Below are 12,769 nucleotides of genomic sequence, written 5' to 3' on the forward strand. Positions count from 1 at the left end.
GTGAACATATTGCCAGTAACTACTTCCGGCCGAAGCGGGCCAGCCAGATCCTCAGCACGGATCCCATGAAGAGCCTCAGTGAGTGCCCTGCCCACCTCTTGTCCTCCATCTCCTCCTCGAGAGCCATCCAGGCCCTCTGCCACCTGGGAGGGGCATGACTGGGTGGATTTGGAGTCAGACAGGCCCGAGTTAAAAACCCCTTTCCCTCTCTGAGCCTCAGTGTCCTCAGCTACCAAAGGAAGTGGATACAGCTGCTCCTCAGGACTAGGTGTGAGATAAGGTAGGGAAGTGACCCAGCCCAAGGCCTGGCACACAGTAGGTGCTCAATATACAGTTTCTCTTTTCCTCGACCCTTTCATTTCCTGGGAGAGATGTGCTGTGTTGATTCATCTGTCTCTCCTGACACGTAGAAGGCTGCCCCGCCCCCACACACTGCTCAGGGCCCCAGCGTGGGGTTGCAGGGCTCTGGGTAAGTCGCTTGCCATCTTCCTCAGATGCCAGTACAGTGGCTTTCTTCTCTTACTGAGCCAAGGGGGCAGACAGGGCCACGAACACAAAAGCCTTTCCAAAGCAAGAATTGAAGACCATAGAGCTTCCAATAAAATAATGAAAAACACATCTCAGTTCTATATTGAGGTTATTTAAAAGAGAGTGGATGGAGTTGAGGAACAAGAAGGGAAAAGTTGGACAGGAAAGAAACTAATATCAGCTGAGTGCTTGGCATTGTGCCCATGTTGCAGATGAGGAAACTGAGGCTCAGAGAGAAGCGGTTCCCTGAAGAGGTGGAGCTGGGCTTTGAACCCAAGCTTGTCTGGCTTGACATCCTAGGCTGCCTCAGTCTGAGGCTTTAAAACTCTACTTCCAGCCCAGATCCTTTGGATGCAGATGTAGAGCTGGGTCTGAGGCCTCAACCAGAGCAGCAGCTTAGAGCTTGGGGTCCCAGCTGTCAGACCAGGGCCTCTGGTGGTGTCGGGGGGTAGGCCAGACTCTGTATCACACACAGTGTTTCTCTCCATCCCCTGCATGCCTGGCTTACCAGTACCTTCTGTGCCTCTTTTCCACAGCACATCACAACTCACCGCCAGGCCTCAGCTGCCCTCTCAGCAACAACTCTGCCATCCCACCCACCCAGGCCCCTGAAATGCCCCAGCCCCGGCCCTTCCGCCTTGAGTCCCTCGACATCCCCTTCACCAAGGCCAAGCGTAAGAAAAGCAAAAGCAGCTTTGTCAGTGAGCCCCTGTGAACACAGCTGCCTGCTGCCCTGCCTTTGGCTTTCTGTGAGACCGCCAGGCCCTCCCAGGGCAGCCGCAGCCAGACCTCCTCCCATCTACCCCCATAGTGACCAGAGGGCCTGAGGGGCCCTCGCCCTGGGAAGACACATTCCTTTCCCTGTTCCCCAGAGAGCCCACTTCTGCCCTGGGCAGGAGCCCCTTGCAGGCTGTACCATCCTTGGAGAGGTCCACTCTGGTTCTCCATGCCACATCAGTGTTTCCATCTGCTCACCTGCCACAGACCCCCCCATCTGTGCCCCCCAGTGTTGTACTGTGCCTCTGTGGGCTCAAGAACCTCAGCTCTGCCTCAAGGCCTTCACCAGCAGCCCCGACAGAGTGGGCAGCTGCTCCCACGTGGATCAAGCTACATATCTTGACAACTGAAAATTGTGCCTCCGTCCAGTTGGCCCCACTTACTGGGGGAAGCTCTGTGGGATGGGTACATGAATCCTAGAGCAACTCTTACCCTGCTGCCCACTCCTTGCTGGTCCATGGCCCAGAGGAGACCACTCCATATTAAGCTGCCCCAATAAACTGCCTTTTACCTACAAGCTCCCCTTCCCTGATCCTCTGTCAGGGTCACTAGGGCCCCTCCCTGCCACTGTTACCTCGCCTTCATGGGGCAGCTCTTTCTGGAGGAGGGGTTCTTAACTATCTGGGGCTTTTAGAACAAACAGGCTCCAAAGTTTTTGCAGCTCCCTGCAATTGTGAGTACAAGTGCTTTTTTTTTGGAGGGGGGACGAGGGGACAAACATCTGAACTATCATTAGATTCTCAAAGGATCTGTGACCCAGGGGAGCAGAGCCCTTGTTTTGGAAAACAGAGGCCATGTCTTGTTGAGGCCCAGGTTTTGTCAGCCCTCAGGGGCTGTGCTGGTACTGGTTGTCCTGACAGGGCCAGAAATGAATCCAGCCCACCCCAGCAACCTAGGACACACCCCTCCCCTTGCCCATTGTAGCCCAGGCCTGCTCTGTGGGAGGGGCTTGCAATCTGAGGGAAAAGGGCTGGCCTTTGGTTCTGTCCTAAACCTCACTTCATTCTGAGTGTCATCTGTGAAATGGGAGTAACACCCATCTCATGGTGCAAATGTGAATGTGAAATGAGATAATATCTAAAGATCTGGTGCATAGCTCCGTGTTACCCCCTCATTCCTCCTCCTCTGTATTTTATATTACTGTGGTAGGTGCCACAAGCCACCTGCCTGGGCCAAGGAGCTCATGCTCTGGAGAAGCTAGGGTGGGCGGAGGGTGCTCAGGTAACTATGGAGATCAGTCTCACTGGAGGCAGGCTGCACTATGAACTTTGAGTAAGAGGAAGAGAGATCAGGTCTTTATGGTGAACAAAGTACTCTTGTGAAGGGAGCAGCATCAGGTGGGGCTCCCATAAAGGATGAAGATTCAGGGAGGCCTAAGGCCGGAATGTGGGGATGGGGCTCCAGGTAGAGGGAGTTGCATGAGCAAAAGGGGAGGGAGGTCGGAACTGAGAGTGTGTTAAAGGTTGGATGAGACCTGTTCCAGATAAGCCCTGAGCAGAGATGAAGAGGAGGTTGAGGCTGCCCAGACACGTTTAGGTGGAGACCTGAGCTGTGGCAGACGCCTAAGTAACAGATTGGCACCAAGTCTGAATTAGAGGCGGATGGAAGTCTTTGAGCTGCCTGTGGGAGCTCTAATAGACCTGTGGTGGGGCTGAGGCCTGAGGTGAGCCCGGCCCGTGTATCAATTTAGAAGGGGTGGCAGCCAGCATTACTGAGTGATCGATCGCTCGGCCTTGCCCTGCACTAAGTGCTTTAAAACCTGCTCTAGTCCTCCCAAGAGCCCAGGCTGTTCCAGTGGCAGGAGAGCAGGAGAGCTGCTGCTGGCTATTTTTATTTTCAGCCTGGGTCAGTGGCCTGGAGAGAAGAGAAATGCCCGGGTAAAGAGCTAGTGAGAGACGGAGCTTGGGAACGAACCCAGCTAGAACCTTTTAATAGCTAGATTAGTCCACCGCCCACTCGCGCTGCCTCCAGCGTGGGCCACCAAGCTGGGCAGGACAGGCCCGTGCCAAGGCCCCTAGGCCTGTCAGCGGCAGGAGACCGAAGTGCCCCTGTCCCTGATCTTATTTTTCCAACTCCTTCCTCTCTGGAGATGGTGGAGGTAAAGTCTGGTTCCTGGTCCCTAGTCTGTCCTGGGCCAGTGAGGTGGTCAGGGCTGGCCTCCGCCGCTCCAGATCCCTTTGAGGACACCAATGGTCAAGACCGAAGAGACCAGGACCCTTCTGCTGAAGGCGCAGCTTCGGGACTTGGGGCGGGAGCCTGGCCGCCTTGAGTGGCTGCGGCTGCAGAGCTGTCTCTCTAGGATTGAGCCTTTTCCTCTGGAGAGGCGGAGCCGCACACCCCTTCCGCCAATAGGGTTCAGGGGATCCGCCCACAACCGGGCACTTCCGGTGGCGTTCCCGGCTCCCACCGTCCTAGCGGCGCCTCCGGACGCCGAGCCCTGGCGTACCCAGATCACTTCCGGGTGGAACTCCACGACCACGAGCCGCGATTGGGCGACCGTAGACGGGGCACTTTCGGTGTCCAGGTGCTTGGGTTCTTTGGCTGGAGGAGAAAAATGAAGCCCGGCGCCTCGGCCCGTGCTTGGTCTTTTTTGTGGCTGCTGCAGCTGTTGCTCTCTCTTGACCTGGTCCGCTCCAGCGGTCCCCGCACCTTAGTGCTGCTGGACAACCTCAACCTGCGGGAGACGCATTCCCTTTTCTTCCGGAGCTTGAAGGGTGAGACCGTGGTCTGAGGCGGCGGCGGGTGAGAGTTTGGGGTTGGAAAGGTCCCCGAGCCCGAGGGCATCGGCCACCGTCCCTCCCACTCGTTTGCCATGAGCGGGCCGCCCAGGTCTGCCTGCTGCTTTGGGCGGGGGTTGGGGAGGGCGATTGTGATCTCTGCAGCGGTGGTTTCCCTTTGCATCCCGTCTGCCTCAGCTCCCTGTTTTCTTCTTGTCCAGATCGGGGCTTTGAACTCACATTCAAGACCGCAGATGACCCCAGCCTTTCCCTTATTAAGTATGGGGAGTTCCTCTATGACAATCTCATCATCTTCTCCCCCTCGGTAGAAGGTAAGGAGTGCACGGCGCCCCCAGAACCAGGATTCGAGGCCCAGGGACTTATCGATCACTTTCTTTTGGATCTTGGGCATGTTCTGGGTCATGGGATGGGTCGCCTGCGCTGGGCGCTGCTGCTTCCAGAGAAGAGGAACATGTTAACTTCTAACCTGGGCCCAGGAGAGCACGTCTCCTTTCCAAAAGACACAGCTGAGAACTGTGGGGTTAAGTGTTGCCACAAACTATGGAGCTGGGGGCCCTACTACTCTGAAAAGTGAGTTTTCTCTGTAACAGTCCTGGTAGGGAAGGTGGAGAGCTCCTGGACGGGTTGGCTTGTGTGGAAAGAGGAAGTAGCATGCTGTTTGTGGTTTGCTGTAAAGGGGCATTGTAGTAGTTGACCTTAAGAATTCAGGTGGATTCATAGTTCTCAGGCTGAAAAGAACATTGGCGATTATCTAGCCCAGCCCCTTATTTGAGGGTGGATGGATATGTCCAGGGCCTACCAGAGGGCTGGCTAGTTGTTGACCAGAATGACTATCTTTACGAGATTATTGAACTGATCCTTCAGTATTCCAGTGATAGGGAGGTTACCACTATCTTATGAGGCAATCCACTCCACTACTAGACAACTCTGTTAAAAAGTTCTTAAACTGAAATTTGTCTCCTATTTCCTGCTTTGTTTATTTGGGGTGGGGGAGAGAGGAGGATGGGGTTTCTTATACTCCCTAGGGCCCTTAGAGAGTGAGTCTAATGCTTATTTTGTTTACAGGCATAGCCTTCACACAATCATAGCCTATTCAGCTGTTTCTCCTCTAGACTAAATATCCCCAGTTCCTTTGGCCGTTTCTCTTTTGCTCTGGTTTTTTGGTGAACATTCTAGTTATTCTCTTCTTTAGTGGCTTCAGTTTACCTTTTCCTCAGAGGACTCAGCTTGTCCCTGTCTGGGGTAAGACGAGACTGCTATTTCTTCCTTCAGTTGTTGAAGCTTAGAGTCTTTTGTTTCATTGGAAGCTACTTTATTCTCTGTAGTTCGTGTGAATGGGGTACGATTAAATCCTTGAAGTTTTTTTTCTTAGGCTCCCGGCCCCTTATCACGTTACCCCTAACTTCCTTGACACATGTGTCTTTGGAACTGGCTTTATGGATGAAGTGTAGTTGGATGGAAGTGACCCCAGATTGTACAAGTTAAAACCTTCAAGTTATTGGGCAGGTGAATGGCGTCTTTAGCAGGTTAATTGGCGTTTGCCAAGTTTCTGCTGTTTGCAACTCTGAAATAGGTTCTGAAAGTGACAGAGCCTGACTTTGAGCAATTCTTTCAGTGTGTCTTTGAAGACATAAGAATAAGGACTTGAAGTGAGTTGCCAAACTCTTCGTGGGGAGGGAGTGGAGGAGCACACAGGAGGTGGATTGGGAGTGTCACTGAGAAAGGAGGAGACGGTGGGTAAGACAGGGAGAAGGTTGAAAAGGTAGGTGGGAGACACATCAGAGAGCCTCAGAGTATCTCACAAACATGAGCCAACTACTTCAGTACCTCCTTTATGATTTTTACCATATTCCATATCACCTGTGCTAATTACTTAATATTTTTCTTCAAATTGACTCACTTTTTAAAAACTAAAATAACATTTTAAAAGAAAACTAGTAATGAACCCAGTGTCACCATGGAAAATGGAAATCTGGTATCATCTCTTGCTTTCAGTAGAAGATGACTAAATAGAATACAGTGTTGTTAAATTCTCATCAGATTCTGTTGCCTGCCAAAGGCTTACAGCCAGAGGCTTCCTCTTAAAAGAGATTAGCAAGTGTGAAGGAAGTGTTAAAGACCTGTATCAAACTATGACATTCTCTTTGATGGAGAAAGCTTGAAAAATAATTGGGATGGGAATCTAACTCTCTAGGGCTTTGAGAGGCAGCATTATTTAAAGCCCTGCCCCACGCCACTGTTGTCATGCTGCTGTCTTGGGCACTCATGCGGAGAAGACTTTTGTCTTGGGGTGGGGTGAGGTGTCAAGGTAAGGGTTTAACCCCTGCTCCGAGGGCGCTTCTGTGGTACTGGGACCACCGGTAGCCCTCTCAGGTGGGGGGATGCCGGCCTGGCTTTCTTCTCCGGGTGTCCGTGGGATCCTTGCCCTCTCTGGGATCAGGAATCTCCCAAGTCACTTGTAATAGTGGCTTCAGAAGGATCCTTAACACATTCTCTGTACCCAGAAAAATCTGGATCCTTTTTATAGATGGGGAAATGGACTCAAATGTGAAGGGATAGCCTAGATTTACCCCCATGTGTCTTCATTTCAAAGCCTATATTTTTTTCACTATACAAGTTTCAACAGCTGCAGTCCTTACATTTACATTTTGGACTGGCTAATCTGCGGGCCGTCCTGTGCACCGGGCCTCTACTCACTAGATGGTAGTAGCTACCCCCTCCCCCAGTGACAGCCAGGAATGTCTCCAGACACTGCCCTGAGGGGTTGGGAGCCACTGCAGTGTACCAAGAAGCTAGTTTTGAATTGTCAAAGATACCGCCTGGCCTCTGTGGAAGAGTGGAGAGATGGCTTTCTGAATGTAGTGTGAGGGGCGTGTCCTCACATAGAAGATGTTCTGTCTGTGCCTGAAGGAAAGGTATAGTGCTTTTTTCCCCCTGAAAATTACCTCAGAAAAGAGGGCCATTCTCATATATAGATCTTTACAAAGTCATATTATGGACTCATTTCCCACTGCCTAATGGATATTTAATGGACAGACTTCTATGTCCAGTCTTCGTAAATGGCACTTCCATCCTTCCGGTAGCTGGGGCCAGAAACATTGGGGCCGTCCCCAGCGTCTCCCGCCCGTACCCCATCCGCCAGCAGGCCCTGCGGCCGGCTCCGCCTTGGGAATGTGAGCGGAGGCCCACTCCTCCTCCCCACTGCCCTCTGCGCCTCCCCTCCACACCCCCCTCCCTTCCTCTGCCGTGGTCCAGTCACCTCTGCACTGCCCTGAGTGTCACAGCAGCCTTCTAACCCGTCCCTCTGCCTCCACCCTTACTCACTGTACCCAGTTCTCCACCTGGCCACCAGCATCATCCCCTCAAAACAAATCAGATCATGTTGGCCTTCCGCTCAAAACCCTGCAGCGGCGCCTCCCCATGGCTGGCGTCTCCATGGGGCCCACAAAGCCATGTGTGAGGCGCCCTCCTCACGCCACCCCTCTCTCTGCTGCCGCTCGCCGCCTTTCCCTCTCTAGCTGAGCCACAGTGGGCTCCTTGCTGGTGACATGCTCACCATTCTCAGTGCCTGGAATGCCCTTCCCCCCATGCTGCCTGGCTCACTCTTCTACCTTCTCAAATGCCACCCGTCCAGGGTCTTCCCCGACCAACCTTATTTACTAGCTCCCCTTCCTCAGTGTCCCCTTATTTTTCTTCTCAGCACACTATAAATAATTTTCATTTAATGAATAAATGAATTACTGAGCACTCCCTCCCTTTATGTTGAAGATCAGGGTACATTTTGGGGAAGGCTCTTTCTTGAGCCTAGTTTTGGATGATTTAGGGCAGTCACCTGACCCAATTGACCAAAAAGGGATATGATCTCACAATTACAAATGTTGGAAATTAATGAGTCTTTTTGCTGATCACTTTAAAAAAGCAGTATGTAAAACGGTTCTGTTATGGCTGTCATGGGTATAAGTCGGTAGGATTACTAGGAAAAAGACCCTACTCGTTTTGTGCAAATAAGTACTAGTCTTAGGTGACAGCATCATATTCAAAAGTGCTCTTTCTCGGACAACTTGGACGGAAGTGAAGTCGATGGGCTCTGGAAGACTGTGTTAGGTGACTTCAAAAGTGGCTCTAGTGATGACAGATACTGATGTGAAAGGTGCAGGTGATGACTTTGAAGCTGTTTCATGAAATGTGAGTGGAAAAATGCAGCATTTCTAAATAAATATTTTACATATGACTTGAAGTGTGTATAAATAGCTTGGCTATAACTGGTAGGTGTTTGACTATTTCATTTATACTCTTAAAAGTTTAGGTATTTGAGCCATTAATTTTGGACCATCCCACTGGGAAAATGGGAGACTTGCCCTAAGGGCATAGATGGTAAACGTCCCTGTCGTTTTGGGCCTCCAGAGGGAGCTATTCTGTGATTGTGGCTAGTCTGCAGTCCACCTGCTCCTGCCCAGATGTCAGAGGAGCAGGAAGAGGAACCTTTTGGAACACTGAGTCTGGTGCTTCTTTCAGATTTTGGAGGCAACATCAACGTAGAGACCATCAGCACCTTTATTGATGGTGGAGGCAGTGTCCTGGTAGCTGCCAGCTCAGATATTGGTAAGTCGAACCGTGGGAATTCTTGTACTTTCCACCATTTCTCCAGGAAACTTGGAGAGCTTTGCAAATGGAAGCTGCCAAATCGGCATTCACTGGGTGGTCCTGGCCAGGAAGTGAGTGGGAACTGTGGAGCCATTCAGTCCCTCCGTTCCTGTGACCAGAGCCAATGAGGTGTGGGTCTTTTTAAGGCCTGGGAACCTTGTTTTTTTTTTTTTCCTTTGTTTCCTTTTGTTTTTATTTTGATAGCTCTTTCCTTAAAAAGAGAAGACAAGTAGCCTAATTGGGTGGAGCCCAAAACATTGGACACCTTTTAATTTTGTTTCCTATTTTGGAAAATTTCAAAGATCCTTAGAATTAGGAGTATGGGGAGAGTAATATCCTGAACCCCATGTACTTATCACCCAGCTTCTGCCGTGAACAGCACCTGTCCAATCTTGTTTTGTTTTTTTTTTCAGTATTGAGAGATTTTTAAAACCGTACTGGGTAGAGTTTTTGGTGAGGTGATGAGGAGGAAGAGAGAAACCTTGTAAGCTGAGGCTCATCCAGGTCAAATTTGCCTGAGGTATTACTTTACTTCACAGGTTTTTGTGCCGAAAACAAGGTCACTGAACTAAGGTCACTGCATATTTGTGGAGGGAGAGGAAGGGCCAGGTGGCTTTTTAAAAATAATTCATATTTAGACCCTTGCAGGCAAAATAGCATGGTGTCGTTCAGTGGTCTAGCTGTGGCTGAGCCCGGCCCGGTAAAGCTACAGGGCCCTTGGGGGTGACGGGGAGAGAGAGTCATCAGGATGCCAGGACAAGTGACATAGCTTGGCCCAGGTCCCACCCACAAGGGCTCAGCTAAATATCTCTTGGGTCTGTACAGGTGACCCTCTTCGAGAGCTGGGCAGTGAATGTGGGATCGAGTTTGATGAGGAGAAAACGGCTGTCATTGACCATCACAACTATGACATCTCAGACCTTGGCCAGGTAATCAGGCCTGTCACCTTCAGGTTTCAGGCCGTTAGTGCAAAGCTCAGCTAAGAAACCACAAGGGTGTCGGGAAGGACCCCTGGCTTGGGGGCACCTTTTCCTGACCACCACCCTTCCCTGTGCTCCTGCAGCATACGCTCATCGTGGCCGACACGGAGAACCTGCTGAAGGCTCCAACCATCGTTGGGAAGTCATCTCTAAACCCCATTCTCTTTCGAGGTGTTGGGTGAGCGAGCGGGGTGAAGCCAACAGAAACCTGGGGGAAGCGGGGTCCCTCTATTTTGTCAAGAAAACAGCTGAACTTGTGATTATTGGGGGGTATTCCTTCCTCCAGAAGAAATGGATGAGATTACGATACGAAGAGTGAAACTTCATAGTTACAGCAAGAGGGAGAGCTATGTGATTTGCTATTAAGGAAGTAGAATTCATTCCTGCGAAGAAATGGCCTTTAGGGGACCTCAGGTCCTTTGGGCTCAATTCTTGGGGTCAGAGTTCAATGGTTCTCTTTTCGTTCTACAGGATGGTGGCTGATCCTGACAATCCTTTGGTATTAGATATCCTGACGGGCTCTTCCACTTCTTACTCCTTCTTTCCGGATAAACCTATCACCCAGGTGAGGGGCCACTGTAGCCTTCGGGCTCCGGCTCCTGGGCCTGGTAGCAGAGCATTTTATTTGAAGATGAGAACTAAGCAGGAAAGCAGACTTTGTTGAAGCTGATGAAATGAGGCATCGGTGGGAGCGGGAAGTGGGGAGAAGTGTGGGGTCTCGGGTTGCGCCTCAGGCGGAGCCTAGGAGGTTGTTCAGGTCTAGGCTGCTGTCCTCTTGCCTGAGAGGCCCAGCGGCTCGTCCTTTGCCCTGGCTCTCCTGGGTGACAGCCCCGTGTTGTTCGCAGTATCCACACGCAGTGGGGAAGAACACCCTCCTGATTGCTGGGCTCCAGGCCAGGAACAATGCCCGGGTCATCTTCAGTGGCTCCCTCGACTTCTTCAGCGACGCCTTCTTCAACTCAGCAGTGCAGAAGGCGACGCCCAGCTCCCAGAGGTGGATGCCAGGGGACCAAGGGGCATGTGGTCTGGGTGGTGGGGTCTGTGCAGATGGGGAAGAAGGAGCCTTTTAGCTAAAAATGTCAAAGGCTAAGTGTCTTTAGATGCTTTAAACTTACTTGAAGACGACTTTGTTGCTCTGCTGCTGGTGTTGGCACCCCAAACTTTTCTAGTAATGGCTTCTGTGGAGATGTTTCAAAAATTGTGTGTTTATCGTGTAGGTGACCCCTAAAGCACCAGCACTTCATCTCTCTTCACTTTTTTTCTGTGTTCCCTTTAACCTAGATATGTATGGCCTACAGGTGGGAATGAGCTTAGTGCCGTTGTCTTGGTAGAGAGTGAATAGACCTGCTTGGAAAAGAGTTGGTTCTGGGGCTATAGCCTTTGTTTGCCTCCTGCAGGTATTCCCAGACAGGCAACTACGAGCTAGCTGTGGCCCTGTCCCGCTGGGTGTTCAAGGAGGAAGGCGTCCTCCGTGTGGGGCCTGTGTCCCACCACCGGGTGGGCGAGACAGCCCCACCCAATGCCTACACCGTCACTGACCTAGTGGTAAGAGCTTGGAGTGGGAGGGCCCGTTAGTTTTGGCCAAACTAACTCAGCTTGAAAGCATTTATGGGCACGTCTGCGTTGGGCCCAAGTGGCCTAAGTAAGGATGACTGGGTTAACCTCTACCCTGAAGTCAGAGGAACTGGTATCCTGACAGGGGCCTTGCGGGGAGGTGTGGCTTTGCTGCAGGAGTGCAGAAGTGGGAGGGGCTCCACAGAGTCACTCTGCTGGGAGTGGGGACCCCAAGAGAAAAGGCATCGGAGTTGGATCTCGAGGACGAGTCTGTAAGAGGAAAGGCAAGAGAGCAGCAAGCATGGAAGCAGGGACGTCTGGGAGTGCCTGACGTGCTAGGGGTGCAGCGTGGCTGGGGTGCAGACTTCCATGGGCCTGTGAAGAGGTGTAGATGCGAGTCGGGTTAGCCAGGGGTGGGCGGTAGGGCTCGCCCAGTCTGTCACAACTCCTGGGAGTTCCTGGGGATTCAGCACAGCTCTGAGGACAGAGGCACCCTCTAGTCACTGTCCCCGCTGGCTAACTGGCCTTTTTATCTCAGGAGTATAGCATCGTGATCGAACAGCTCTCAAACGGCCGATGGGTCCCCTTTGACGGTGATGATATTCAGCTGGAGTTTGTCCGCATAGATCCTTTCGTTAGGACCTTCTTGAAGAAGAAAGGTAAATAATTCTTGCATGAGAAGCTGCAGGAAGGCAATCCCTGCCTCTAGCTTGCTCTCGGGAGGCCAACAGAAACATGGCGGGAAAGTCCTGCTTTATCTGTGTCGCTCTTCCCCAGGTGGCAAGTACAGCGTCCAGTTCAAGTTGCCTGATGTGTACGGTGTGTTCCAGTTTAAAGTGGATTACAACCGGCTAGGCTACACACACTTATACTCCTCCACTCAGGTGAGCACAGGTCGCAGTTTGTTTTCAGCCAGCATGTGCCCCACTTGGGCTTCAGAGTGGCCGGGGCCTGTCACCTCTGTCCTATTGCAGGTGTCAGTGAGGCCACTCCAGCACACGCAGTATGAGCGCTTCATCCCCTCGGCCTATCCTTACTACGCCAGTGCCTTCTCCATGATGGTGGGGCTCTTCCTCTTCAGCGTCGTCTTCTTACACATGAAGGAAAAGGAGAAGTCTGACTGAGGCCAGAGCCCGGGGACCCCTCCCAGCATGGAGACGACAGAGGGTTTCAGTAGGACTGGGTTTTTTTTCCCTTTATGGTGGCTGTTTTGTTTTTTTAAGCCGTGGGACAATGGCACAGCCTTACCTCAGTGGAAGATGCAGCATTGAGTACCAAGGGATGGGGGTTAGGGAGTGACTTTTATGTAAATTTTTTCACCTGATGCTAAGCAGTGTTTTTCATACATGCAGTCACTGTCATTTATAAAATAAAGAGAAACATTGCCCTCACACTTCATCGGGCCCCGCGGCGCTTTGCTGATGGTGGGGATGGTGTTCGGTAAGGGCTGCATACAGGATAGTAAGTGGCCTCTTAATTTTGCTGAAGACTGGACTGTTTTAACTCTGAAATGATAGCATTTCCAAACTTCTCAAGGGATGAAATAAG

The 12,769-nt window shown here is 51.5% G+C and overlaps 2 protein-coding genes across 2 annotated transcripts in view; both read left to right on the top strand.

Moving 5' to 3' along the window:
* The window catches only part of KIF17 (kinesin family member 17), a 33,183-nt gene extending 31,370 nt beyond the window's left edge, over positions 1–1,813 (top strand). The window contains exons 15-16 of the mRNA XM_015598812.2: positions 9–78; positions 1,065–1,813. Of these exons, the coding sequence (XP_015454298.1) occupies positions 9–78; positions 1,065–1,243 (249 nt within the window). The 3' untranslated portion in view covers positions 1,244–1,813. The remainder of the gene's footprint in view (positions 1–8; positions 79–1,064) is intronic.
* A 1,860-nt stretch (positions 1,814–3,673) lies between these two features.
* On the top strand, positions 3,674–12,619 carry DDOST (dolichyl-diphosphooligosaccharide--protein glycosyltransferase non-catalytic subunit). The gene is made up of 11 exons (XM_006924485.3): positions 3,674–4,019; positions 4,244–4,354; positions 8,559–8,645; positions 9,513–9,616; positions 9,751–9,845; positions 10,139–10,232; positions 10,513–10,661; positions 11,065–11,212; positions 11,760–11,880; positions 11,999–12,105; positions 12,196–12,619. The coding sequence occupies exons 1-11, from the start codon at positions 3,860–3,862 to the stop codon at positions 12,343–12,345; spliced, it is 1,326 nt and encodes a 441-aa protein (XP_006924547.1). The 5' UTR covers positions 3,674–3,859; the 3' UTR covers positions 12,346–12,619.
* The last annotated feature ends 150 nt before the right edge of the window (positions 12,620–12,769 follow it).

Source organism: Pteropus alecto, unplaced genomic scaffold, assembly GCF_000325575.1.
Source record: "Pteropus alecto unplaced genomic scaffold, ASM32557v1 scaffold39, whole genome shotgun sequence".
Taxonomy (NCBI): domain Eukaryota; kingdom Metazoa; phylum Chordata; class Mammalia; order Chiroptera; family Pteropodidae; genus Pteropus; species Pteropus alecto.

Coding starts and splice junctions, on each gene's coding strand:
- DDOST (XM_006924485.3), top strand. CDS start 3,860: ATGAAGCCCGGCGCCTCGGCCCGTGCTTGGTCTTTTTTGTGGCTGCTG. Junction 9,846..10,138: donor ATTCTCTTTCGAGGTGTTGG/GTGAGCGAGCGG, acceptor TTCGTTCTACAG/GATGGTGGCTGATCCTGACA. Junction 11,881..11,998: donor GACCTTCTTGAAGAAGAAAG/GTAAATAATTCT, acceptor GCTCTTCCCCAG/GTGGCAAGTACAGCGTCCAG.